Source organism: Vulpes lagopus, chromosome 5 (genome assembly GCF_018345385.1).
Source record: "Vulpes lagopus strain Blue_001 chromosome 5, ASM1834538v1, whole genome shotgun sequence".
In the NCBI taxonomy this organism is placed as follows: Eukaryota; Metazoa; Chordata; class Mammalia; order Carnivora; family Canidae; genus Vulpes; species Vulpes lagopus.
In genome coordinates, this window is record NC_054828.1 from 11,588,262 (window position 1) to 11,616,253 (window position 27,992).

The 27,992-nt window shown below is 49.5% G+C and overlaps 1 protein-coding gene across 1 annotated transcript in view; it reads left to right on the plus strand.

Annotated features, from left to right (window-relative positions):
• The first annotated feature begins 3,848 nt into the window (after positions 1–3,848).
• Positions 3,849–27,992, plus strand: part of CACNG2 (calcium voltage-gated channel auxiliary subunit gamma 2) — a 110,734-nt gene continuing 86,590 nt past the window's right edge. The window contains exon 1 of the mRNA XM_041756328.1: positions 3,849–4,629. Coding sequence (XP_041612262.1) covers positions 4,419–4,629 — 211 coding nt within the window. The 5' untranslated portion in view covers positions 3,849–4,418. The remainder of the gene's footprint in view (positions 4,630–27,992) is intronic.

Consider the following 27,992-nt stretch of genomic DNA (forward strand, 5'->3'; position numbering starts at 1 on the left):
CCTAGGATGCTCTTCCCTTTCCCAGCTCCTCTTCATCCTCTCACCCCCATCCTGGCCTAGCTAACTCTTTCTCATTCCTACGTCTCAGTTTACATATCTTGTCTTCCTGGGGGGATGTCCTTCACCCCCTAGGTTGGGCTTGGTCTCCCTACTTCATAGCCCCCCAGCATCCATCATCTGACATTCTCCTCACCTCAGTGTGAGGTCGTATCTTGGGTCAAGGAACAGTGGGTAAGCCATAGGTCGTTAAGCTTGGCTGCTAGACTAGACTCCCAGCTATCACTCACTAACTGGGCAGCCTTAGGTCAGATACTTAAATCATTACATGTCTTGGTTTCCTCATCTGTGAAATGGGAATCATGACCATACGTGTCCCACAGAATTATTGTGGGGTTTAGCCTAGATCAGTCTCAGGCATGTTAGCTTTTGTTATTGCTATTAACTTGTGATACAACCACACTGTGAGGCTCCTGCCATGGTCCTCCTTGATAGACGAAGAGAGGCTTCCAGGTTGGTTAAGAGACTGCTCAAGGTCAAAAATAAGGAAATGGCAGCCTTGTGCTTCAAGGCCAGGTCTGCTGCACCCAAATCCCATGTTATTTCCACTCCATCAAAGAAGGAGCTCAAAATAGGCCTGTGGCATTTCAGCTAATTTCCTCTAAGCCCTTCCCAAGTAACCAACTGCAGGCACACAAAGCTGCTCCCCTAAGAGCACCCATTCAGCAGCTGCTAAGATTGTGTGCCTGGTGGACCCAAACCATGTAACGGGGCTCACACCAAGCCAGCTCTTCCCAGGTAGCCTTGTCTGGTCTGCAGAAGGGACCTGAGGAGAGGGCTGGGTCAGTGAGGGTGAAGGGGAGCAGAACAGAAGTTAGAGTGAAGGAAGCTGGGAACCAAAGGAAGCTGTGGAAGTGGGGAGATAAAGAGAGGAAGCCACATTTATGGAGTGCCTCTTGTGTGCGGGGCACATCACCTATCTCATACTAGCATCACTCAGCCATTGCTATCAAGCATCAGATAGGTCCCAAAGACATCACAGTGAACAAGACACATCCAGGGGCTCACGAGTTAGTGAGAGAGATGATGCATGCACAACAAAGTGCTAGCAATGGGATGGTTGACCCCTGAGCATGGTGGTGGCAGCAGCCGTGAAAAATAGGAGGTGCTAGGAACAACCCCAGAAAGGAGGAAGAGGCAGGTACTGTAAAACTGAGGCTCTAGGAAGCCGACTAGTTTGCAGTCATGCAGTTAAGCAGCAGAGGCGATCTCTGGCCTCAGGCCTGTTCTGTCTCCAGAAGTCTGCTCTGTCCACACTGACAGCCCAAAGCTGTTACACTCCCCCCAACCCCCTTTCCTTTTTCTCAATGATTATCTAGCCAGGAGATTAATCAAAAGCCGCTAAAGCTGCAGCTACAGTCAGTGGCTAAGACGACAAACAGAAGTTTCTGAGCTTCTGTTACTGATTCCATTTGGGCAAAAGACTTAGGGATTGGTCTGAAATGGGATGGGCAGATAAGAAGGAGGGCTCTAGCTCTAGTCTGAAGGGACTTCATGGACAGATCAGAGGCAGCCAAGGTGACAAGCACAGGAGAAGGCAAGCTGCTCAGTCTTGTGTGGCTGCAGCCAAGTGTCTCTCCACTCCCCCCGAAAGGCCTAGCCCATGTAAGGAGCCTTTTTGCTTGCCCTTCACTTTTTCCTTATAGACCAGAGCCAAGAAAATCACCCACCTGAACACTGGCTGAACTTGCTAAGTTCCTTGCTCAGTGGAACAGCACATCAGCCCCTCTCCCATCCCGATTCCCATCCCCGTCCTCACAGAACAAGAAACAAAACTGGAGGAATCCTCAGTCTGCAAGTGTCTTGCTATATCCTAAAGGCACCTTAGCAGGAGTTGCTGAAATTGTGCCTCTGTTCTCCAGACACTGGGACCACCTCCCAGAGCACAGGAGCACAGCAATTGCCCCTCGTAGGAGACTTTCCCTTCTGAGAAAGGAACAGAGCATGAGAAAAGGAAGTTTTATGCAGAGTGGAGAAACAGGTCATCTTTCTACACCAAGAAGTATGTGCTGGTTATACCTGCAGACCAACTCTCAGCTAAGAGAAAAAAGTTAGACAACATCAAAAAAAAAAAAAGGCTTTTTAATTCAGTCTATTATATACTCTTTGATCATCAAATCACTGAGAGATTGTCAAACAAATGATCTCAAGACAAAAAAAGAGAAGGAAGTATGGAATAATTGAGCTATGCAGTTAAAACATCTCTAAGCCCCAACGGACCCACCAGACTCACACCTCTCTCTAGGCTCCTCCCCCCAAAAATGAAAAACAGTGCACCTACATCATGCTGCCTCATGTGCTCTCACTCACTTAACTACGAAACTGATCAGAGAAAAATGTAATCAATAACAGCAGGAATCTGATGGGCTTCTTTCTCCCGGAGTCACATTAAGGAAAAGTTGCACATATAAAAAGAAGAGGTAGCGCTGTAATTAACCCAAGATAGCATTCTGTTGAGGAAGAGAGGGGGGCTGGTTTCTGATGTGCTTCAGTGTTCACAGCAGGGAGATTTTTATCTCTTCCAATCCAGTTTGTGAATGACACGGAAACTTAGAAGGATTCACATTTCACCAACTTCCCCTGCAAACATGTTCATCCCCGAGATGAAAACCATTGCCCGAGCCCCAGCCACCACTCACCCTTTCGCACCCCCCCTTTCCCGTGAATAATCTTTCCAAAATGTCTGCTTGTAGAAGCAGATTCAGAATTTCATGGAGAACTACAGAGAGACACACACACACACACACAGTGCCCTGCACACCCCCCTGTGAGCCGGGGGGAGAGAGAGAGAGACAAAGAGACAGAGAGAGGAACCACCGAAAGGAGACGCGCCTAACGTGCCAATAAAATAAAACAAAACAAACCCCCCGAAACAGCAAAGTGAAAACACGTATAGACCGTGTTTGTAATTACCCATCCAGGCTATATTTTCACCGCTTCCAGGCAGAGAAACGGCGGGTTGAAGTTTTGTGCCATCTGACTGTGATGGGAGGGTTGTGTTTGAAGCTCTGGGCACGTAGAGATGGAATGAGAAGGAGGCTGAGCTGGAAGAAACACCAAGGGGGGGGGGGAGGAGGGCAGGGGAGAGAGTGAGAGGGAGAGAGCGAGGGAGAGAGGGAGAGCGAGGGAGAGGGAGAGGGAGAGGAGAGGGAGCGAGCTATCTCTAGCTACGCCTTCCTCTGAGCTCCGGGAGCCCAGCGAGCGCGCATTTCAGGGCTGGGGAGAGGGGTGACCGGAGGCAGGCAGCCCCCGCTCCGCCCCGGCCGCGGCGCAGGGAGGAGGAGGACCGGCCCGCGCCCCCCTCCTGGCGGGCCGCCCAGCAGCCGGGGCGCGCCGGGGCGGGCGGCGCAGGGAGCTGTCCAGTTCAGCACCACCCGGTAATGCAGTAGGTGGGAGCGCCTCCGCCGGGGGCCGAGCCGGCAGCGGGGGGGCGGGCGGGCGGCCCAGCCTGCAGCAAGACGCCGGCTCCCTCGTTTCCAGGAGCTTTGCAGATAGGGGGAGGGAAACCCGCCTCGATTCTCCGGGAGAAACCCCCTCCCTCCCCCACTTCGCCAACACTACCCCCGCCGCCAACAACAATAACCGCCGCCGCTGCTCGTCCTGCCGCCGCCGCCGCCGCCGCCGCCGCCGCCGTGCCTGCCCGCCCTGCCCGCCCTGCCCGCCCTGCCGCCGCCGCCGCCGGGGCAGCACCATGGAAGGCGAGACCCCCGCACCTGTTCAGCTGAGATCAAGGGCTTACAGAATACTGGGAAGTCTGGTCTGAAACGAAAGCGCCCGAGACCCCCCCCCCCCCCCCCAACAAGGAAGAGAACTGGCGAAGCAAAGGATTTTCATGGCGCAGGCCGCAGAGCCGAGCACGAAGACCGAAGGTTGCATCCCGGCTTTTGCAATCTCTAACTGTCTAGGTCCCGACCATGAGAGATTGTGTTGAGAATGCGGCTGTTCCCTGGTTCACTGTGGAAGCCATCTCCAAATTAGCTGTCACATATGGAAACTGGAGACCAGAATTTTAGGAAAAGAGATTAAGGCATCTCACTTGGGGGGGTGGGGGGTGTCTTTTTATTTTTTTTTCCTTTTTTTTTTTTAAAAAAAAAATTTACTGCAACTGGAACAGTTTCTGATCTCAAAAGGCAAGCCTCTCTTCCCGTGTGATCTTTATAATTTACACTCTTTTCCGTGAGCTTTCTTACCTCCCTGTTTTTATATCTCTCCATAGTCTCTATTCACACATATATCCATTATATTAGTAGTGGAATTATTTTTATTTTTATTTTTATTTTTTTTTTGCTTTAGTACTCGCACCCTCACACACACTCTCCCGAGAACCAGAAGTCGGTTGGGTGTTTATATAATGAAGAATTATGGGGCTGTTTGATCGAGGTGTTCAAATGCTTTTAACCACCGTTGGTGCTTTCGCTGCCTTCAGTCTGATGACCATAGCTGTGGGAACCGACTATTGGCTCTACTCCAGAGGGGTTTGCAAGACCAAAAGTGTCAGTGAGAATGAAACCAGCAAAAAGAACGAGGAAGTTATGACCCATTCTGGATTATGGAGAACCTGCTGCCTAGAAGGTATTTGATTTCCCATCTCCTCCCCCTCTCCACCTCACCCCTCCCCTTTTCGCTCCCCCTCCCCACCCTCCTCCAAATAAGTCCCCTTTACATTCCACCATTTTCTTACTTCACTCCTTCCACCACAGATCAAGGTTGGTTGGGTTAGTTTCAGAGGAAAGAAAATCAATAAGCAAAAACCATACTCAACTCTCAAGCCTCCACCACCCTCCTTCCCCTAAACCTCTTCATTGGAATAATCTATGATATGATGAAAACAACAAGAGATTGTCTTTAAAAGTCGAATGAGCTCTGCCTGCTTTGGAATCATTAGGATTTGCCATTTGGTGTAGCATTGCCATCTACGAGGGGAGAAAATAATTGCTTCTCTCAACATTGCTCCTCTTTTCGTAATGAAGAATTCAAAAATGCTCTTCCTTTCCCCCCTCCTCCTCCCCCTTACTCCCCAAAAGTCCCAGACACATCATCATCTGCAAATCTCCTTTTAAACAACAACAACAAAAAAATCTGTTGTTTCTAAGAATCCTTATTTGGTAAATCCTAATTATTCCAGGATCTCAAGCTGAGTTCAAGAGCATTTCGTAATGTCTATGAACCACACATATCTTTTGGGGCAACTGGCTGCGTGTGTGTATGTGTGTATTTTAACATTTACAAAGTCTAAAAATACATACGTCTCTCACAGGAAACAAGCCCAAGTTCTAATAAACAGCAATTCACTTGCAGGTTAGGCGGAGAACCAATTCACTTCCACGCAGAGTGACATGTCTGTTATCCAGAAGCGAGTACAGTCAGCATTGCAGCCAGCTTGAGCATCAGACATTGTGCAGGGAGGCCGGGAGGGAGGCGAGGGCTTGGGGAGCTTGCGGGGGTGGGGGGGGGGCAGTGGACTGGGGGTATTAGCTGTTTGCCTTGATCTTGCAGGGTCACTGAGTCATGTGTGCCTGTGCATGTGCTGTGGGCCAAGGGGTCCCCGCGGTGTCAAGCCTGGGAGATCAGGGTACAGATGAAGGCATGTGTTTCTGAGACACATTAATAAGCACAGAAAAAAAAAAAACTCCTGCAGGTCATACAGCCTGCATTTAGCAACAGACTTGAATATGAGGGACTGCATTTGAGTGGCTCTATATATATATCCATATGTGGATGTACAAGCTACAGCCACCCATCGAAAGAGGGGAACAGAGAGATACATGTTTCTGTGTGGAGAGAAAGGCTTATGTGCTTTGCTTCTGACATGAACCAATGCCGGAGGCCGTTTGAGGCAGCGCTGGGAAGCGGGGACTGCAGGATTGTTTGTTAAGCTCAACATGGGATAGTGATGCAGGGACTTGAAGCCAGGAGATGGGGGAGAAGAGAGGGAAGCGGACAGGAGAGGGAGAAACTGAGGTGGCCCCAGGGTCCAACCCAAACTGAGCAAAAGCCGCTCTTTGGGAAATGGTTATGTCTGGGAAAGAGCACCAGTTTCGTGCCCCCCTCCCAACATTCTTGGTGCAAACGGTTGAGTGATGGCTGAACATGTTTTGAATAGCTAAGTGACTTCATTGAGCGATGGTCTATTTGACGCATACTGCATTTGGTGCCCTTTCTCAATCCAAACCGCTGCCTTGAACATAGTCTGCAGAGGAGCTGTATGCTGAATACTCTATGCTCTTCCCCAGCCAGGGAATCAATATCAGGAAATTAATAGGGACTGTTTTAAACACACCCGTCCTTAAAAAAATGAAAAGCCTTCCAAGCAGCTTGTCATTAACAGTGGAAAGGCTTCCATTTAATTAAACATTTATGGCAGACTGCTATTCCAAAAGAGAAGAAAAGCAAAGTGAATGAGAGTTGCTTTAGGGAAATGATCATAGTAGCAATTTGCCTTCCTTGGATTTTAGTTAGATGGATGGAGATATGCAGCCAAGAAATTAGAGGAAAGACGGAACATTATTTTAGGAGAAATATACTCAGAAATTGGTAAGTTGGTTTAAATATAGTTTGTTATCAGGGTTTTACTTGCAAATTCTCCGTACTGTGATCTTTGAAACAATTTTTGAATTCCCAGAAGGCAAGAGGGCTAGAGGTGGCTTCAGATCACTTGTGTATTAAAAAAGGCTGAAGTAGTTTTGTTTAAATTCCATCTGTTTGGTGTCTACATCCCCAAATGTGCTGCCCACCCCCTTTAACTTTTTCTCCACGCTGTACCCCCTGCCACTCCCCCCAGCTCTGAATTCTCCCTCAAAGGGTTAGGATTACAACACTTTCCCAAGGGTTGTGTGATGTGCATGGGAGCTGTGGGTTTGGCCCTTCTCCCTGGCCTGGGGCCTCCGGGCAGGGAGAGGAGGGCTGGCCCAAGCTCCCTTCAGGATGCTATTCTTTTTCCACTTCTAGCCAAGGCCCCGGGCAGGAGGGTGGGTGCTTGGGGCTCCAGTTGACCCTGGCCTTCAATTTCCAAAGCATCTGTCCCAATGGGGCTTTGCGGGCCTGAGACCGCCTTAGGAAGTTGGGCCTTGGCCACTTAGGAAGTGGTTTAAAGATTTTAAGCCAATTATTTTCAAAGACTGCACTGGTTCCCCAAGACCATAAGAGCACTTATTTCCGAAGATTGGTATAGATGGTTCTCGTGGGGTGTTTCTGTGCTTGCTTTTTGGAGCATTCAAAATAGGGTCAGCCTTTATGGAAATCAGGTTGTCAGTGGTTCAGTTTCCCCCAATCTTAATGTTTTTGTGTGTGAGAAATTGGACTTTCAGAAAAGATTCCCTCATCACCTCTTTATTTTGTTTCCTGCCCATAACCAAAAAAGTTATAAACAGACTTCAAATCTCCCCCAAGATGCTGCTGATAACTCCAGATAAAAAAAAATCCTGTCTGCTTCTGACCTCTTCCACTTTCTGGTTTTCACTCGGGCTTTTTTTTTTTTTTTTTTTTTTGTCACCTGAGATGCTTTTTTTTTTTCCTGTTCACTTTTTAAAAATATTTTATTTAAATTCAATTTGCCAGCATATAGTATAACACCCAGTGCTCATCACATCCAGTGCCCTTCTTAATTTCCATTCACTTCTTGATGAAAATAAAAATCAGAAAATATTTCTCTGCCTCTGTAGCTGCTTTTGAAGTGAATCAGTCTGCTGAGGAATGAGGTGGGACAGGACCACCTGTTAGGGGTTGACACACAGTGGGACACCAGAGAAACCAAGAAGCTACAACGTTTATTATATTTCCCTCTGCAGAGTAAACAGCGGTGTCTCTGTGTGTGAACTTGAACTCCCTAGCAGACTGGGGTCCTTAGCGGGGAAGGGGTGGGATAGTCTGCAGGTGGATCCTGGTGGGTGGAGCATGATAGGAGAAGTCCTTGAACTTTTCAGGAAAGCTGCGCCGAGATAGCCTCTGAACAGAGAGATGAATTGGCCCTTTCAGGGAATAGTTCAATAAAATCCACAACAGGACAGGAAAACAGCCCTTCCGAGCGCTGCGTCTCTGGGCCGCGCTGTGGCTTGCTGCTCAGGATATTAACCTCTGCTGTCACCGAAAGGAATCCTCCAGGGGCAGCAAGAAATTCACTGTGTGTTTGTTCTCTCCTGCGCCTTCCTCCCCTCTGTCTGTCGGGGCTCGGGCTCCTCGTCTCCCCCAGAGGACTTCCAGCCCTGCAGAGGAGGAGCCAACGCCTGGCGGTACAACGTGGTCTGTAGCACAAACCGCCCTCCCCCTCTCGCCCCTTCCCTTGCTGTGAAGCAGCGCAGAAATCTTCCTCTCTGGCTCCACTGGTACATTCTCTCTGCTGAATTTCTGAGCTCCTCTTCCATCCACGGCTTCTCCCGTCTTGGCTTCCACGTGCTGCTTGCTCCCGGTGGCTCTGCCGCCCGTCCTACATCCCTTCTCTTTGAGCAAGAAGTGTCTCGATTTTCCTGCACTGTCTTTGCCAAGTTTATGATTGCCTCCCCTTGGCTTGGCCTGCGAGGTGGCGAGTGCTCCACAATGGGTTCAGCCATGGCTCTCTTGTTCCCCAGAAGGAGAGTATACATCTTTTATTTTAGGAACGCCAACAGATTAGCTTACCTTTAAGTGTGCAGGAGCTGAGTATGGGAGTTACTAACAGGCCGTCACGTGATGTACATATCGCTCCAGAATTCCCAAGATAATTTGACTCTTTACAGGTGCTTTGCACACAATAGGTGCATACAAATATTTATCCGTGGACTGATTTCGAAATTCTTAAAATGATTTAAATTAATTGAAACATCATGAGGATAAGTGCTAAGCGAGTAATCAAGAGAGAAAGAAGGTGGTGAGGAAGTCAGGATGGTTGGTTTGTTCTTCCTGGGGCTTCTTTTCTAAAAGAATAATAATGAGTCACCGAATTCATTAATTCAATTCAGAAGGAGTCCATCATTAGGGTTCTGCGGCTCCTAATTGGCTAGCAGAAAATTATCAGTAGACTCCGTCTCTGCAAGCAAGGAAAAAAAATAACCAATTGATTTTCTCCTCTTTTCTGCTTTTAAAGTACCCCAAAGTCCAGTTGAATTGGAACAGTCACTGGAATAGACACTTTAGGTAGAGAGCGGGCATTTGGACTGTCCCCAATTACGTACCCCAGAATCTTCTATTCTCTAGCAAACCTCCCCACCCAATTCCCAGGACGCCGAGAACAGTCCCCAGTGTCTCAGGTTCTGACCAGCAGCTTTCCATAGAGCCAGACCCCACACTCCTAAGCATCCTCACCTGAGAAGGCAAACTTGAACCCTTTATGGAGGAACAAACTTGCCCACTCACACTGCCTGCTGTGCTTTACAGCTGAGCAGAACCAGGCACACAGGAGTGACGTCACATACCGAGGCCACATGGGCAGAGCCAGAACTTGAATCCAACCCCTCATTTCCACCCTGCAAGCCTCCAGAGGGCTCTCTGCACATACTGTGGCCTTGTGCTCATATTCACTGCTAGCACTGGATTTTATTCTGTCTGTGTCCCATTAAGTGTCCACCCACCACACCCCCCCACCCCCGTCAAGGGTCCAGCCTGAGCCTGTCAGGAAATCTGAGCTTTGACCCACCTGACTCCCCAGCGTGCCTCTCCCTCCTGCTGCCCTGCACCTTGCAGTTCTGCCGTGATCCCCCCACTCCCATGAGGCCAAGGGAATGCGACACTGAACTTCAGGCCAGACCCAACCACGTGCCTCTTTGGGTTTGCCCTTTCATTTTCGGAAGCGTCCTTAATGTACCAATCTCTCCATTGGTTTTATGTTTGTAAGCATTTTCTCAGAAAATAGCAAATGGATGGCCTCTGTAAGTCATGGAAGTTTTCGGATGAAGCTTTGGGGCATGTGGTGTGGGGGAAAGAATTTTGCAGCCACATGGGCCTGGGTTCCTTCCAAGCACTGCAGCCTGTGAGATCCGGGGCAAGTTATTTAACCTCTCCAAGCCTGGTTCCCTCTCTGTGAAAAGAAAGCAAAATAGCTTTCTCACGGGGTGGTTTCTCTGACCGGCTTATTTGTGGTTGCAATCAACAACACCCCCCCATCCCCGCCCCGTACCCCTCTTGCAGTCTTACTCTTCTTACTCTGTCTTCTTTTTTCTTTACAGAGTACTTACCACCTTGTAGCACATGTAGTCTACTCGTGATATTTGTTGTCTGTCTCCACCCCTGGACTGTGAGCTCCATGAGGGCAGGGACTGCTGTCTGTTTTGTTCTTTGCTGTAGCCACGGCAACTAGGATGTTGCAAGATGCCTACCCTGCCTTTGCTGGGGAATGAACAAACGGGCCCTGCCTGCTGGGGGGTGGGGATTCGGAAGTAGCGGTCCCTTCACACCGTCAAAGGATTGTTCTTTCAGTGATACACAGTGATCAGTGGTGGCAAAAGACCCTTTTTTTTTTTTTTGGCATTCCAGAAAATAGTGAACTTGACATGGTGGCAGTGGGGGTGGGGGTTGGGGAGGTAGTGAAAGAGGAGAGAGGTGGGGGGAGAGAGAGAGAAGGGAGAGTGGCGTTCAACACACAAGGGACAAGAATAAAGAAAGATAACAAAAAGGAAAGTGTTTGGGGAAAAAATAAATGCCTGAGAAGGAAGTGCTGGGGGGTGAGCGTCCTCTAAATAGATCCTGGCCATGCTTTCCTGCCTCCACATCATCCAGAGCGGCTGTCACAGAGATCCTCGGGGAGAGCTCCCCGTGAGTGTTCGCTTTCAGGTCAGAGGGGAGGAGAAGATACCAGATGAATAGTGCAAGAGATTTTTAACCTGTTCAAAATTCACTGGTTCCGCTTTAGTCTCAAATATAAACATTTCGGCCAAAATACCCGTATTCAAATGATAGACGTATTTTAAGTTTCTGGGTTTGTTTGTAGGTACAGATTAGGCAATTCCTTCAACTCATTTATTTGTTAAATCTTTGGTGAAGTTCCGCAGAGCACCAGGTTGAAGTCATGATGGGAAGGGACTCCTTTCAGGGTCACTACCGTCAGTCCTGAGAGCCTACTGGGAGAGATAGGCCCCAATTCAAAGAATATATACACACACATCTATGTAAACTATGATAAGCACTCTCAAGGGAGGTCGCACGGGGCTGTGAGTTCAGAATATTAAGGTGGTATCTAATCAGGGAAGGCTTCCCTGAGGAGGGGACACAAGAATGAATATCTGAAGGAGGAGTAGGAGTTAATTGGGTGAAGGGAGGAAGAAAGACCATTCCAGGTCAGAAGGCAGCGAGTGCAGAGATCAGTGAGGAAGAGCAAGACAAGACCTGGGTGAAGGCTGGGGTGCTGGAGTAAAAAGCTGGAGTATGTAGTGGAGGGACAGTGCTGGATGGTGTGGGGATGGGGGTGCAGAAGTAGTTAAGTCCCAAAGGTGTGGGGCCTTATGAGTCTTGTTAAAAACTTTTGCTCTTTGACTTCTGGCTTCTTGCTTATAAGCTGTGTGACCTTGGACTAGTTAATTCCATCTCTGTGCTTCCTTTGTGCCATCCTTTTAGTGGAGATGACAGTGCCTGTCCCCAGGGTCATCGTGAGGATTCGAACCCCACTCCCTCCTCTTCTAGTCGTGCTCCTCCCGTTTCCATCCCAATCTGATGGTGCTGGTCTCTTTGGCCTCCAGGCTTTCCCGGACAGCACAAACAAGGGAGGGAACAGATCGACCCAAGTCCAATCAGCAAAATTCAAAACCTGCTCAGTGGAGGTGTTAATGGCAGGTGCCAGCCTGTGCTAACACAGGAAGGCAGTGGTGAGCAGACCCCCACCTGCCTGAGGACCATCCAGGTGAGTCCCCTCAGGGGATCCCCAAGAACAGGCATCTTGCAAAGCAGCTCTACTCCATCCATACAAGACATTTGACATAGCCTGTTGCCGCCACACCTCCCCCTCCCACAGATTCAGAGATTCCTGGCGTCTCTTACAATCAGTTAGGAGCATCGAGGATTTAAGCTGGAATCTGAATGCGGCTCAGTTAGATCCAGCAGACTTTTTGAAAATAGGGATGAAAGAGGAGAGATGTTCACTGTGCTCCCGATGCCAAGAAATGCATGTCAACCGTTGTGGGATTGTTGCTGAGCTGCACGGGCCTCGTGGCATCCTGGTCCCCTCTCCTGGCTCCAAAAGGCTTTCTTCTCCCAGTCCTGTCTTCCCTCGGTTCCGAGGTGCCATCAGCTATAAAGTGAATTATGTACTGAAACAGCTTTTGGGAGAGGGGAGAAGGAATTTAACAGACTCATCGATTATAAATCACACTCTGGGTTCAGAAACCTGGGAACCTAAAATATGTGCCTTAGAACCTAAAGAAGATGGGACGCTATCTTGCTGGCAGAGGGAAATGCAGGCAGGGTGCTGAGAGAGCCCAAGGGATGTCGCCGGCCCGCAGCTGGTGCCTGTCCCGTGACTCAGTGAGCAGCAGAGGGAAGAAGATTGTGGTCCTCCCAGCACCTCTCTTGCCAAGCAAGAGGATGATACTGGATCTCTGTCCGACAGCTGTTCTCTGAGCACTAGCAGGTAGCGTGTGAGAGTCTAGGACAGAGGTAAAGCCCTAGTCTCTGCCCTTGGAGAGGAGGGGACTTCCCGTCTAGGAGAGGAGACACACCAGTGAACAGACTGTGATGACAGCACAGCAGGAAACAGAGGCACAGGGGATTCTGGGAGCACAGAGACTGGGGGGGAGCGGATGCTGCGGGAGACCGGGTTCTGAAGGATGCATAGGGGTGAGCAAGTAGGGGGAGGAAGCATCTCAGAGCGAAGGAAGGGCCAGGTGCAGAAACAGATGCCCAGGCCGCCACGCCGAGGGTCCCCCGCCCAGCTGGGAGGGAGAGCCTGGGAGGCCGTGGAGATGCGCTCCCGAAGGGCTGGAAATGGCTCACGGGGCCATGCGGGTTTCCGCACGGGAGAACACGAGGCCCGGAGAGGCCCGGAGAGGCGCACGCAAGGGCAGCCAGTGGCTTGGCCATCAGTGAACTCACTGGATGTTGAGGTTCCCGCGGGGGCATATCAGGGGTCGGCTGCAGCTGGTGCACGATCCTGGGAAGGGGCGAGGCGCCACGTGGAGGTTGTCGCCATAAGCAGGTGACCTCACGGACTTGGTTGTAGTAAACAGAGAGGAGCGAGAAGACTGTAAGGAATGCACAGAACAGGCGCACCGAGGTCGTCGCTTCTCTTCTGACTTCCCCGGCAAAACCCCCCAGGGTTACAAAGATGCAGGAAGTCTCTGCTCAAGTGTTGTCTTCTCAAGGAAGCTTCTTGACCACCCTCTCTAAAGAAGCCCCCGGTCCTGTCACCTTCTTTCCTTTGCCCTCTTCAGCCTTTAACATTGACTTTTCCCTTTCTAGCATTTCCTTGTCCGTGATCTGTGTCCCCCGTAACGGTGTGCTCCTGGAAGGCGGGCGCCGTGTCTGCCTTGGCACCAAGAGCATGCTGAGGAGCCACACGTTGGACGAATGACCAAAGAAACAGCTCCTGCCCTCAAGGAGCTCCCACCGAGGGAGGGGACAGGCTTCTAAACCCAAACTCCCAGCATCCTCCCGACCAGTCTCTTCTCCTGGGCTTGGCTGGAACCACCCTGTGCGAGATGTGAGAATAGGCAGGTGTTCCCCTTGCGCCCTGCACCCTGGGAGGCTCTCTGGGGTGCCTCTGGGCCACGGCTTTGCCATAAAGCATCAGGAAGCTGCTGAGCTGCCGCTGCGAGCTGCTCCCTCCCGGGCAGCAGTCTGCTTCTCTCTCCATCTGAGTCCTTGTTCGTTATCACCTGGCCCAGAGGCCCTGACTTAGCAGCCCAGGCCTGCTCTGAGGAGCCGCCACTCCTTCCCCTCGATGCTTCACTCACTCTTCCCTGAACTTCCCTGACCTTGGGGCGTCTTCCAGCCACTAACAAGAATGCTGGGGATTAAGTATGAGATCCCAGGTGCACGGTCGCCACAGCCTCGTCGTACAGAGACTCTGCACCTTGCTTGGCTACTCCATCCACCAGGCCATTTAAATCCCCCGGCGCCAGCCTCTCCCTGGCCTGGCCGGGAGACCTCTCTGTATTCCAGTCTTGCCCCCTGACTCTCCTGTTTCTGCATAAAGGATCATTCATTCCTTTCTGTCACTCCCCACTCCCCTACCTTGGTCTGCACACGGATGATCCTTCATCCTGGAATTTTCCCTAGGGTCGGGAAACTCTTCTCTCCAGGTTTCATCCAACATATTTTGCAAAGAAGGTAACCCGGGCATCACTTCAAAACCAATAATAACTATGATAATAATAATAATAGCCAATCACTCATTGAGTGCTTCTTCGTGCTAAGCACTATTTAGATGCTTTTCGGAGGTTAGCTCTTAGTTAGCCTTGACAGTTCTGAAGATGCATGCGGTGATGCCCATTATCTCCATCTTGAGAGGCTCAGAGAAGTTAGGTAACTCAGTTGAGGTCACACAGGGGATTTCAGCTGCAGAGCTGGGATTCCAGGCCGAGTCTGTCCATCCCCAAAACCTGTGTGCAGCCTTCTACAACACTAATTATATTTACACCTTTCCCCTAGCCCCCCAATTTATAAATAAGTTTCTTGGGAAGGGTAAAGGCAAGCCTGAGCAGAAATTGCTGTCTGTACCTCACGTGTGAAAGTCTTTCAAAACTTTGAAGCTTAAATTCACATATGTTCCTTACGCAGGGCAGAGTGGGGAAAAGTAGGGCACCACCAGTTTCTCTCATTGCTTTGAGAACGGAAGAACGCCTCAAAACGCATGGATGTCCCTCTCACTTTGGAGGGGCAAAGGGTCCCTCACCCGCACCCTCTGCCAAGATGGCCTGTTCTCAACCACATTCTGCTTGTCTCCAGGATTAGGCTAAATGGCTGCTTCCCCAGCATCCCAGCTGCCTCCCACCTCGCCGACATTCCTCTTTCCTTCTACAGCATCTATGCATGCGTCTAACTCATCTTCCGTCCTCCCGTTGCTTGTTTCCAGTTCTATTTCCACTTCTAGACCACGAGTTCCCTCACCCACTTCATCAACCAAATGCACTCAGTTGCTATGTGCCAAATGCCATGCTAGGCTCCAGGTTTAAAAAAGATGAGAAGACGCGGCCCCTGCCCTCCAGGAGCCTGTGCTCTAGTGGGGGACGTAGGGACCCCAGTAAGCACACTCAGTCGGGGTGGGGACCTTGCCCCAGGAAGAGGTGTGAGAAGGCCTCACAAAGTTTCTGGTATTGCTTGGAGGGGAGGGAGGCGAAGGTATTAGTACCGGGGGACAAGATCAGTCCCACATCGTGGAGGGACCGCTCTGCTGTGCAAAGAGACCAGAGAGGAGAATGTCAAGAAGGGAATGACATGGTCAAACTCACACTTTGGGAGCATGGTTCGGGACCCAGGGCAGGGGACTGACCCTGGACGATCCATTGGACCTGGAGACTGTTGTTGTGTTGAATAAGGTGTGACAGTGAGTTACCTCGCCTGAGTCGGGGGGCAAACAGGAGAAATTTGCAGAAAGAAGATGTGGACCAGGCGCAGCCCAGGTGGCTCAGTGGTTTAGCGCCGCCTTCAGCCAAGGGCCTGATCCTGGAGACCCAGGATCAAGTCGCAGGTCAGGCTCCCTGCATGGAGCCTGCTTCGCCCTCTGCCTGTGTCTCTGCCTGTGTGTGTGTGTGTGTGTGTTTGTGTGTGTATGTGTGTGTGTGTGTGTGATGAATAAATAAATAAAATCTTTAAAAAGAAAGAAGAAGATGGAGACCTTTCATCTTGGGTAGAGTGATTCCATACCTCTGTCCCCTGGGCCTTGCTCAGTGCCGGGCATATAGAAGGAGCTCAGTCAGTGTTTGTTGAAGGAAGGAAGGAAGGAAGGAAGGAAGGAAGGAAGGAAGGAAGGAAGGAAGGAAGGAATATAGAAAAAGACAAAGAACATAGCTTTGCATCTAGAGACTAGGCTATTTAACCTCAGATTTTCTCCAGCACCATCATAATCAAAGGGTATTCCAGCCAGGCCTAGAGCCCATGTCAGCTCTGGCATTTGACAGCCTGGGTTCAAATCCTAATCCTATCACTTGCCAGCTAGGTGACCTTGGACAAGGAATGTTACCTCTCTGACTCAATTTTCTCATGTATAAATGGGAAAAGTTGTATCTCACTCATGAGCTGGTTCTGAAATTTTAGTAAGATGCTCCATGTAAAGTGCTCGGCAACATGCTAGTACATAGTAAGTGCTCTCTAAAGGCCAGCTGCCGTACGTATCCGTCAAGTGGTTATTATGGATTATGCTTTCTGACCTAGCACTTGCAAATGGTGACCTGCAAGTGAGTTGTGTTTATCCCTCAAATCTCCCACAAATGAAGAACTTTCCTACAAAAATCCCTATTTGGGGCTTCTCTTGGAAAAAACAATCAGGCTTTCGTAACCCCAGGCCCCTTTTCTGTTTGGCCACCATTGGCAGGGACTGGGTGGGCAGCAGGTGTCCCTGCAGGTGTGGCAGGGGCTCTGCAGTTCCCCCCAAACCCTCTGGGCTCCCAAGTGTCTTCCCTGGCTGCTCCGCCTCGAATGCCAAGCTCCTCTAATGCCAATGGCAAATTATAGGCGGAGCCTTTGTCTTCTGATGGCCCAAAATGCTGAAAATGTAAGCAAAACAAGAGAGCAGCCCAGGCAGGGCAGAGCCAAGGGAGTGAACCAAGCCGAGCCTCCGTAAATAAATACATGAAGAGCCAACGTTCCCGGCAGTGCCTGCCGATGAGATTGGGTGGAAGGCAGGCCTCACGGCCCCCTTCTACAAAGCATCTCTGCGGTAACTTGATGCTTTTAAAGAGAGGTCTCGCCCATTTTATGCCACCCCCATAGCTTCTCTTTCAGAGGTTGACATTTTCTGACCTTGACCCCGGTTCGGGAAGTGCACCCTGTTGTGCAGACCACGTGGTGTGCTTTATTCAATAACTAAATGGCAGGCGCCAGGGAGACAGCCCACATTGTCGGCCTGGCTGAGGAGGGGGTGTGTTGCTGGAGCACCCGGGGCACAGGGGATTCTCTTACTTTCCCTTGTTGCCTCAGAAAGCTTCAGAGAGGAGAGACACATTTCCAGAGTCTTCAGTGGGGGGCGGGAGGCATCTGGCCATTGCTCAGAATTGGTAGGACGTGAACGTAAAGACATGAAGTTTGATCTGGGAGACTGGTCAACTGTGATCCCGTTGGACACGTGTTGGATGTCTGGTACGCCAGACTCTGTGCTAATTCATGGGGCTCAGAAACCAGTCAGCTCCCGGGGAAGGGGGTCTGCCCCAATCACCCCTGCTGACATCCCCCAGCATCTCCTGCCTATTTCATTTTCTGCATCATGCTTCCTACTCTCTGAATTTGTCTAGAGTGTGTATTATTTCTCTTCTAACCAGAATAAAAATTCTGGGAGACCAGGGTCCTTGTCTGTCCTGTTTACTGCCATAACCCCAGGACTAAGATCAGCATCTAGCACATATTAAATACTTAGTAAATGTTTGCCGGATGATAGAAGACATGCCCCTGCTCTGAAAGAGTTCGGGGCCTAGAAGAAGAGACAGACACATACGAGAGCATCGCCAATGAGGTCAGGCACTGATAAAGGTGTGGGGAAGGGGTGGGACAAGGCACCAACCCTATTTGGGGAGGTCAGGAAAGGGGTTTTCAGGAAATGCCTCCACAGTGGGTTTTGAAGCATGAATAAGAGTTTGCCAAGTAGATCAGAAGAAAAAGGCCCAAAGATGGACAGGGCACCACCTGAAGCTGCCCCTATGATGGGAGGGGAGCCAAGGAGAGAGGAGAGTGCTTGTTCTAGAGCAGCATTTTCAAACTGTGATGTAAACACTAACCACCTTGCGGGGGCCGGGGGGGGGGGGTACTGATGCAAAGGTCCAAGTAGGGGCTGAGGTGCTGTTTCTAGCTCCCAGGTGAGGCTGATGTCACAGGTCTGCAGGCCACACTTTGAGAAGCAAGGTTTTGGAGCATGGCCGGAATACATGGATCCAAATCCTACCTCTGCCACCAGCCAACTGGGCCTGTTTTCTCACCTCTAAAATGAAGATAACGATCTTCTTCTGAAGCACTGCCTAAATTCAGAGCGCCTGAATTTGGTAAAGCCATTAGCTCAGTCCCGGGCACTTCCTTTTTTTTTTTTTTTTTTTAAAGATTTTATTTATTTATTCATGAGAGACACACAGAGAGAGGCAGAGACACAAGCAGAGAGAGAAGCAGGCTCCCGATGGGGAGCCCATGTGGGACTCAATCCCAGGACCTGAGCAAAAGGCAGACACTCAACCACTGTGCTACCCAGGCATCCCATGGGCACTTCCAATCAGGATGCTTCAGCTAATGTTATTTATGGTTAAAGGTGGTGCCCACAGGAGTGACAGGAATGGATGGTTTTCCCTAAGAGCTGATGGCGTTTGAAGGTCTCCTGTGTGTTGGGCCGTGTCCTCAGGACCACATGTGTGTCACCTTGCTTAGGCCACAACAGTGCTCTATAGCGTGGGGGTTATGATTCTTAGCTTCCCAGGGGGATCCAGAGGGAGTGTTTTAGTTTCCTACGGCTGCTGTAACAAATCAGCACAAGCTTAATGACTTAAAATAACACCAACTTACCACCTTGCGGTTCTGGAGGTCAGGAGTCTGAAATTGGTCTCACTGGGTTAAAGTCAAGGTGTCAATGGGGCTGTGTTCCTTCTGGGGGCTCTAGGGGTGACTCTGTTCCCTGGCCTTCTCCTGCTGCTAGAGGCTGCCCACGTTCCACTGGGGCAGAAAGGCTTCCTCCATCTTCAAAGCCAGCAGGTTCCAGGCAGAGTTGCATCCCTCTGTTGCATCCCTCTGACTCTGATGCTCCTGCCTCCCTCTTCCACATTTAAGGACCCTCATGATTACATTGGGTCTACCTGGATAATCCAGGATAATCCCCCCTCTCTTAAGATCAACCGATTAGCAACCTTGATTCCCCCTTGCCACGCAATGTAACATATTCACGGGTTACAGGAGCCGGGATGTGGGCATCTTCAGGAGGCCATTATCCTGCCCAGTATGAGAAGTGAGTGTTTAAAGATCCTCTAATGTTACAACCTCAGAATGGTACTTGTGGAAGGGATTTTAGAGCTTGTATCAGGAAAGATTCGATTTAACAAGTAACAGAAACATAAAATTAGCAGAAGCTGAAATAAGACAAAATTTTAGCCTCTCGTAAGGAAACCAGTCTGGAGACAGGTAGTACAAGTGTGGTCTAGAGGCACCACAGACAGGTTAGCAATGCAGGTGCCCACCAGCTCCCTGCTCCACCATCCCTGTGGTGTGGCCTCCAACCTCACAGCCCATAATGGCTGCCAGCGCTCCAGCCACTTCTCATTCCAGGCATCAAGGCATAGAATAGTACAGAGAACTAGGCAGAGGGCACCTGTCACATGGTTCTTAAGGAAGTTTCCTAAAAGACATCACACAACCTTTTTGCTTTGGTCTCATTGGCTAAAAGTGTGTCACTGGCTAAAAGTGTGTCACCTGACCATACATTTACTATAAGGAAGTCTGAAAAATGTAATCTTTATTCCAGGTTGAGGGAAAGTATCTAGCAGTGTATCCAGGGAGCCCATTGGGTCCAGACCCTCATCTTGTGATCAAAGAACTTGAGGCCCAGAGAGGGAAGGGACTCCACCCCTGCCATGGAGCCCACCAGCGACAGAGCTGGGACCTGTACGTTCCTGCTCCATCCCAGCATTTAGTGCAGGCCCCACACCTAGCACATAGTAGGAGCTCAATAATGCTTGTGGGGCCAAAGGGATCTTGCCATCCCACAACACCAAGCAATTCCCCCGGGACCATACGCTCTGCCTCTCTGGGCAGGGCCGCCTGTGCTCCTGGACCTCTATCCGATTGCTCCCGCTTAAGCCTCTGCACACCCTTGGGTGAGCTCCGGGCTTCTCGGCCAGTCCTATAAAGTCACACGGGGTGGGGTGAGGGCAGTAGGATCTGGCAAGACAGAGCCTCAGGGAGCGCTGAGGAACAGAGGGACGGGGCATCTGCTCTGAGACGGGGCTTTAGGTCCAGGCGGGGTAGTGACAGGAAGCTGCCTGGCGTCCCGCAGTGGCCGTGTTTGCACCGACACAGGTGGACACAGGTGGAGCGCAGGGCCGAAGGCTGAGTAAAGCCTGGAGCCAGGCGGCAACCCTCTCCGGCTTCCCACGGGCCAGACCGCGAATGGCAGAGGTGAGGCATTTGCTGCTCTGACCGCGTCAGGTGTGCGCAAGGATGCTTCATGCTTTGCCAGGCTTCTCTGTCTTCAAGCCTCCGTCTCCTCAAGAAGGCGGGAAGACGGGGGGCTGTCCGATGTGCCTCTGTGCCCCATTGCCCCCGGGGGTGGGGTTGCCTGGCACATGACACGCACTTGATCAATAAGTGGGGACCTGACCCATCCGTCAGAACAAAATAGCCAAGCCAGCGTCAGGCACATAGTTGGCTCTTCAGCAAATCATTTGAAGGAAAAAAAGGAGATAAGAAGGGAAGGAACGGAAGGATGGAAAGACAGACGCAGGAAGGGAGGCATCAGCTGGTCTAAGTCTCGGCCTGCCATGGAAGCAGCAGCTCAGGAACAGGCCGCTCTCCCGCCTCAGTCCTACAATAGCAGACGCCCTCCCCCGGGACCGAGCTCCCAGGAGGACAGAATAACCTGGCCCAGAGTCTGTTTCAAAGGGCCTCCCCTCCAGCTGAGAACACGGTGCCTCTCAGGCTTCCCAGGGGCCCGTGGCCACGGTACCTGACACCGGGGTGACAAGGACATGGCCAGAGGCAGAACAGGTGGGGTGGCGAAGCATGCCAGGGAAGAGTAGCTCCAAGGAAGGGAAGCCGCCCCCCGCGCCCCCGCATCTAAGACTTAAAACGGGAGAGCCTGGGAGAGCGGGACTGAGGAACAAATGGGAAGCAGAAGCTCTGAGAAATGAGGTTGGTGTTGGGGGGAGCGCATGCAAAGGATGGGCACAGGCCGCTGCTCGGATGGAGGGAAGACGCCGGGCATGGGGGCCATCCCCGCTCGGAGCAGATGGAACAGGGGAGCCAGAGGGTCCGTGACAGTTGGTCGGAGGGAAGAGAAGCAGCAGCAGAATGAGGAGAGATACCCAGGGACACACACACCCCCTTCGAGCCCCGAAATCCCTGTGGAAGGAGAACTCACTGAGACCCAGAGAGTGCAGAGACCAACCAGGCAGGGGTGGAATGTTCGTGGATGAGGGATAAAGCCACAAGGCCTGTGGCCAGGATTTGAGCTAAAATTACAGGCCAGGCAACAGGACCGCACCCCAGAGCAGCCTGGGACCATAGATTTTCCCTAGAACCCAACCACATCCTGCCCTAGTTTCTTCCCTGGTTGATGAAGCAGCGCGGTCCAGCAGAAAGAGCACTCGCTGCTCGGGCATCAGCCGGGCGTGGGTTTGAGTCCCGACCAGCCCAGCAACCTCGGGGAGGGGAGTTATTCTTTGCCGTCTCTTGTCTGCCACAGAACACAGGAATAATTATGCCTACCCTGCAGCGGGCTAGCAAACTTAATCCCTATAGAGACGCCTGGGTGGCTCAGTGGCTGAGCATCTGCCTTTGGCTCAGGGCATGATCCTGGGGTCCTGGAATCGAGTCCCACATCGGGATCCCCACAGAGAACCTGTTTCTCCCTCTGCCTGTGTGTCTCTCATGAATAAATAAATAAAATCCTAAAAAAAAAAAACTCAATAAAACTCGATTCCTACAGAGAGCAGCGGCTCAAAAGATCATTGATATTGTAAATCAAGATTTCCCACTCTTCAGCCACTTGGGTACCACCTTCATTATGTTTGCCATATCCAGGTACCACCTACATTGTTATTAATTGAACACTTATCTTTAACTGGTCCTGTTTTAGCCTCATCCTAAGTGATAATAGCCAAGGAATCACTGGCTTAATGCGCCAGTTAAAATTTTAACACACTAAAAATACTGCACTTAAATCTGTTGAAGTGTTCATCCCTATAACAACTAAATTCATCTCAGATACCACAACAGCCCATCATTCACTTTGCAAAAGCACCATTCTGGCTTATAAACCATCCATCAGGTTTGAAAAAGTTGGAGAGACTGGTGTCCCTTCATCCCCATTCCTCATCGGCTTTTTTCTTTCGTGATAGAGGGACACTGGGATGGAGAGCAAAGAGAAGGTCAGAGGCCAATCCACAAAAATTGCTCAGACCCCAAGAGCCTTTCTATGGCATTGGGAACACTCAGCTCCTCGTTAAAATTGGACCCATTCTTACATCCAATGATGTGGACTAGAGCCCAGAGCCTATGGCCCTTGCTGACAGAGGACTTTCCCTCTGTTTTCCTGTAGGGTCTTCAGGAGATGCCCCCTTCCGAGACCACCTGAGTGAGAGGAATTAGCTCTTTCCTCTGCATCTACTGGAAGTGAAGGGATTTCTTTCTCTACCCTAGAGGCTCTCAGACATTGAGGGATTTGCCCCCAGTGTGAAGAGGCACTAAGAGATTTGTCAGGAACGATTGTCCTTCCGGGGTGAGGCCAACCTTGTAGTAATAGTAATGACTGTCTTGCATGACAGTAACAGCAGAAAGGATTTGGAGGGATATAGGACAGGTTTGGAATAATGTGGGTTAGGACTCCAGGTTTTGGGTCAGAGCAGAGGAACACAGGTTATGTCCTTCCCTACCTTTGGTCCTGACTCAACCACTTAGTTTCACAGGCTCATCTGTAGAGCGTGCTCTTGGAATCGTAGTGTTGAACTTCACCCCGAGCGTGTTTATCCTGAAGATCCAGCACTGTCTTGTTACAGCCTAGACTGCTGAGAAGAGACAGTTATTTCTTAAACAGTTGAACAAATCAACACGTTATTAAAGGTATAAACTAATTGCTGGGTATTAATGTGGGAGCCTGGATATAAATCACCATCTATGTGGCCACAAACAGAGAGGCTGGGAAAGACCGGATGTATCAAAGAAAGAATCAAGAGCAGCGTGCTTTCGCTTTGGAGGGGCCTGAGCTGTCGTGAACTAGTTGGCTCTAAGAGCCCCCTTTGGGATGGCAGGCGTGGGGGAAGTAAGCGTTCTCGAAATGAAGCTGATGGGATTTTAATAGCCAGACAGATGGCCTGAGAAAAAAAGGAAGATTTTTTTTTTCAAATGAGGGAAAACACTTCCATAGCTTCCCTTCAATTAAAACAAAGTGAGAGCCCTCAGTGTCGGGAAGATTTATCACCATTATTAGTATTGTCAGTTTGGAGGTCTTCTTTTTAATAATTGCATGATTAAGCATCAATAATAAAGTAGGGTAGTATTTTCCAGCAAATTAGAGGGTGTAGCTGTCCACTGACTTTCAATGCAATTATTATCACTTTGGCTTCATTTGATTTCACAATTTAATAATGATCCCAAATAATTGTGTTGTTGCTCTCCTTATTTATACAATCAAACATTTATTGCTTATCGGATTTTTTTAGTGGCCATCCTTCTAGCAACTACAGTTTCTGCACAAGCCACCAGTGAGCAGCCAGCATTTCTCAAGGTCTTGTGTCACAAAGTCTAGGAAGAGGAGGAAATGCAAAGAAAAGGAGGTCTTCAAAAAGAAAGCAAGGCTAGAGAGGGAAGGAAGAGAAGAAAACATCTACTGAGCACGCCCCACCACCACCACCAGGTGTTAAGTGCTTTTATTGTATCCTCAGAACAACATGCAGCATCTGTGTTAGGGTCCCTGTGTAGCAGGGAGGAGACTAAGGCTGAGAGGTTAATTCGCCTAAACAGGCATAGCTAACAGGTGCAGAGGTGGGAGTCAGGTTCACGGCTCCCTCTTCAGCCTCCAGCAGGGGACTTCCCGCGCTGTAGCTCCTTCTCCAGGCATCACCATGCTGTGAGAACCATCCCTGTCCGTGGAGATGGGTTGTCTCAGAGCCTTCCTGCAGTGAGTAAAAAGGCAGCAAATTCACAGGGGCATCCTGCCTCCCTGGTCTGCCGATGTTACACTTCCCTAATTCAGTGATCAGATTCTCCTAATGGCTGAGCATTGTAAAGATAAGCTGACGGTAGAAGGAGAGCTAATCCCCAAGAACATGCAGCCGAGGCATCCTTTAGCTGTACCAGAAATGGACACCACAGAGAGAGGAGGAAGTGACATTCTGCAGGAAGTGTACATGTACCAGGCACACGCCTACCATGGGCTGGATGCTTTGGGAGCTACAACTGTATAGACCTTCTTTCATTCAATTCCTACAGTGTTTCCTGCATGGCAGTGATTCCCATTGCACAGATGAAAGAACTGAGGCCAAAAGAGAAATTATCTTTTCAGGTTAGTTGTTGGTAGAGTTGGGATTTTATTCTGGATACTGGATTCCAAACATTAGTAATCAATTTTACTTCAGTGTCAGGGTCATGAATTTTGATAAAGGACAAGAGAAAGGAGTGGGAAAAATTAAGGGAGATTAAGGTTGTGACCCGAGAAGAGACTCAGAATAAATGTAACTGCCCAAGGGACTTTGGATTTAAGTCCTTTCCTGTCCAAAAGCTGACAGTCAAATCCAATTCAGCAGGCACTCACTGCTTGTCAACAATGTGCACATCATGGCCCTAAAGCACCAGGTGCCACCAAAGGTTTGGATTTACTTCCTTCTTCCATTTTAGAACTTTTGATGCTGAATAAAGAGATGTACTCTTTTCCCCACAGAAAGATAAAATAATTTAGTTGATCTTCACTGTGCTGTTTCCAAATAAGAAAATTCTGGTCTCTGTACGAGGGCATTTGGAATCATTCTCTATGTGCTAAGTTGCTGCACCGTTAGCTTTAGGCTTTGAGCTCTAAACCACTGCAAGTGAGGGTGGAGGTCTGAAGAAAAAGAAAAAAAAATTCACAGAAATATAACCATAAAGAGAAAGAAAAAGATGATAGGTAGATGACAGATGATAGATCAATCGATAGATACAGATAGGCAGATCTTGAACTTCTAACTTACTCATGAAGAAGGCAGATAAAAATTTTTACATAGAATAAAGCATAGGGAATGACTTTTCTATTTTTCATTCCTATTCTTTATAAAAAAAAAAATAAATGTATGGGACACCTGGGTGGCTCAGTCAGCTGCACATCCAACTTTTTGTTTCAGTTCAAGTTGTGATCATGGGATTGTGAGACAGTTTCACATTGGGCACCAGGCTTAGTGAGGAATCTGCTTACAGCCCTCTTCCTCTGCCCCTCCCCCTGCTCATTCACTCTCTCTCTATCAAATAAATAAAATAAAACTTTAAAATTTTTTAAATAAAAAATAAAATTTTAAAAAGTTGACAGGAGGGACGCCTGGGTGGCTCAGCAGTTGAGCGCCTGCCTTCAGTCCAGGGCCTGATCCTGGGGACCCAGGATCGAGTCCCACGTCAGGCTCTCTGCATGGAGCCTGCTTCTCCCTCTACCTGTGTCTCTGCCTCTCTCTCTCTCTGTATCTCTCATGAATAAATAAATAAATAAATAAATAAAATATATTTTTTTAAGTTGACAGGATAAAAAGAATGGAAGAGTGCAGGACAGAATCAAAGTTGTTAGATGCAGTATGCTGGTAACAATGGAGGTAGTGATGAAGGAGGTGATGGTGGTGGTGGTGATGGTAGTGATGGTGGTGATAGTGATGATGGTGATGGTGGTGATGGTGGTGGTAATGATGGTGATAGTGGTGGTGGTGGTGGTGGTGATGGTGACGGTGGTGATAATGATAGTGGTGGTGATGGTGGTGGTGGTGGCAGCAATGGTGATGGTGGTGGTGGTGGTAATGGTAGTAATGGTGATGGTGGTGGTAATGGTGATGGTGATGGTGGTGATAATGGTGGTGATGATAGTTGAGGTGATGGTGGTAATGATGGTGATGATGGTAGTAGTGGTGGTGATGGTAGTGATGGTGATGTGTGATGGTGATGAAGGTGGTTGTGGTGATGGTGGTTGTGGTGATGGTGGTAATGGTGGCAGTAATGATGGTGACGTGGTGGTGGTGATAGTAATGGTGGTGATGGTGGTGGTGATGATGGTGGTAGTGGTGATGATGGTAGTGATGGTGGTGGTGGTGATGGTGACGAAGAGGTAGTAATGAAAGTGATATGATTGAGATGGTGATGGCGGTGATGATCACAAGGATTGTCGTTATAATAAGATCATTTGGAACATTCTTCACAGTATCCAAAGCCTTCATTTTAGTAGAGAAACTGTTCACAGCAATATGCTGGATTTGTCAAACAACAACTATTTCCAATTCTGGTTCCACCCTGAGTGTCACCCCAGCTCAGCCAAGTTCAGAGAAAAGTGAGGAGAGCAGCAGGCTCTTCCTGCATCAAACACAAGTGCACCACTGGACAGGGACAAGTAAACAGCTATGGAAGTGAGGACGAGGCTGCGAAAGTGCTCTCCCGCCCTCCCTCAAACAGCTGCTCCCGGCCCAAGGTCATTCACCCAAATCAGTCCCCAAAATTGATAGTACATAATGCCCTTGTCACCTAATAGCTGTTTAGGAGCTTTTATAAAACGCAAAAATGATTGCGATCTGGTTCCTAGTGGCTAAATAAAAATCATTTGTGATAATTGAAACATATTCACTTTTTAATTAGGTAGCAGCCAAGAATGAGGAGTCCATGGAAAGCAATCTCCTATAACCTCTTAGGAGTCCTACTGACATAGCAAGGGGGGCATTTGGTGGCTGGTGCCTGTGCTTTTTTCCACCCTTTCTTGTAAAGGTCTTTAGCCCCTAACTATCTGCAACACTTCACCAGAACTGTTCACATATCATATTTAAAAAAAAGAAAGAAAGAAAGAAAACTCAAAATGCTGATGGATATGCTGCCAACAAATGATTTTTTCAAAAATAACCTAATAACCGAACATCAGGTTAAGGCATGGGCAGCTCTGTGGTTTCCTCTGGCCATGCCAGGTGCCAAAGTAATGTCCTGCTCCAGGTTGTGCTGAAAACTTTGGGAATGTTGGCTGTGTCAGAGGGTTGGACGTTCCAGCAACGACACAAACCACATGTCTTTGGGAAGAGGGGGTTCGGATGGCATCGATGGCCTGATAGGGTTTGAGGAGTGAACGTACCTGGGGAGGGAAAAGGTTGCTGCCAGGCGTAAGCTGTGTCTTCAGCATTAAAAGAAGGGGCTGGTGCCACCTGTAGAAAGGGAAGGTAACCATCTGGCTCTGGTCCACTGGGCCGGGGGAGGGGGGAACAGGTGTGAATGACTAGCATGGAGGTGGAAATTAGGTCAGATCTGTAGTGTGGGGAGGCGTAGGGGGAATGTTATCACATGTGCATGGGGAAGGATGGAGCCAAATTGGGTCACGTCTTTGTGGAAATGATGAGAGAATTGGGTCAGAACTGTAGGGGAGAACGCTCGAGAATTGGGTCGCGTCTTTGGATAGAAGGGGGAATTGGGTCAAATGTGAATGTGTGTGGAAAGAGGGTAGTAGAAGGTGATATAGAGAGTGGGCTGATTCGCTAAGATCAGAGGGGAAGGGGATGAGGAAGCACCTTTGATTCACACAAGGGTTAAAAACTGAGCTTCTGACCGATGGGCATTTTCTCCCAGTTCTGGTGACTTGCTGGCTTCCCTCACGTAACATTGGACAAAGTCAGGCTTTCTTCCTCCTCCTACCCCAAATTGTGTGTCATAAGCCTCGGCCAGGACAGGGTGTGATTCATTCTTCAGCGCTTTGCAAGCCAGCCCCAACTGGCGTTGGGGAAGGTAACAATTCCATCGCTTGGCGTGGCCTCGTTTTACCCAGGAATGTAAGCCTGGTGAGCGGCCACTCTCCCTTTCGACTCCAGGGTATCAACAAATTCAACACCAATTCTCTCTTCTTTCCACCCGCTGGCATCGTTGCCTGACCTCATGACTCGGAGCCTCAAAGTACATTTTGTAAATAACAGCTGAGTAATAATTTCATATTAGCGACCTCCAAACTG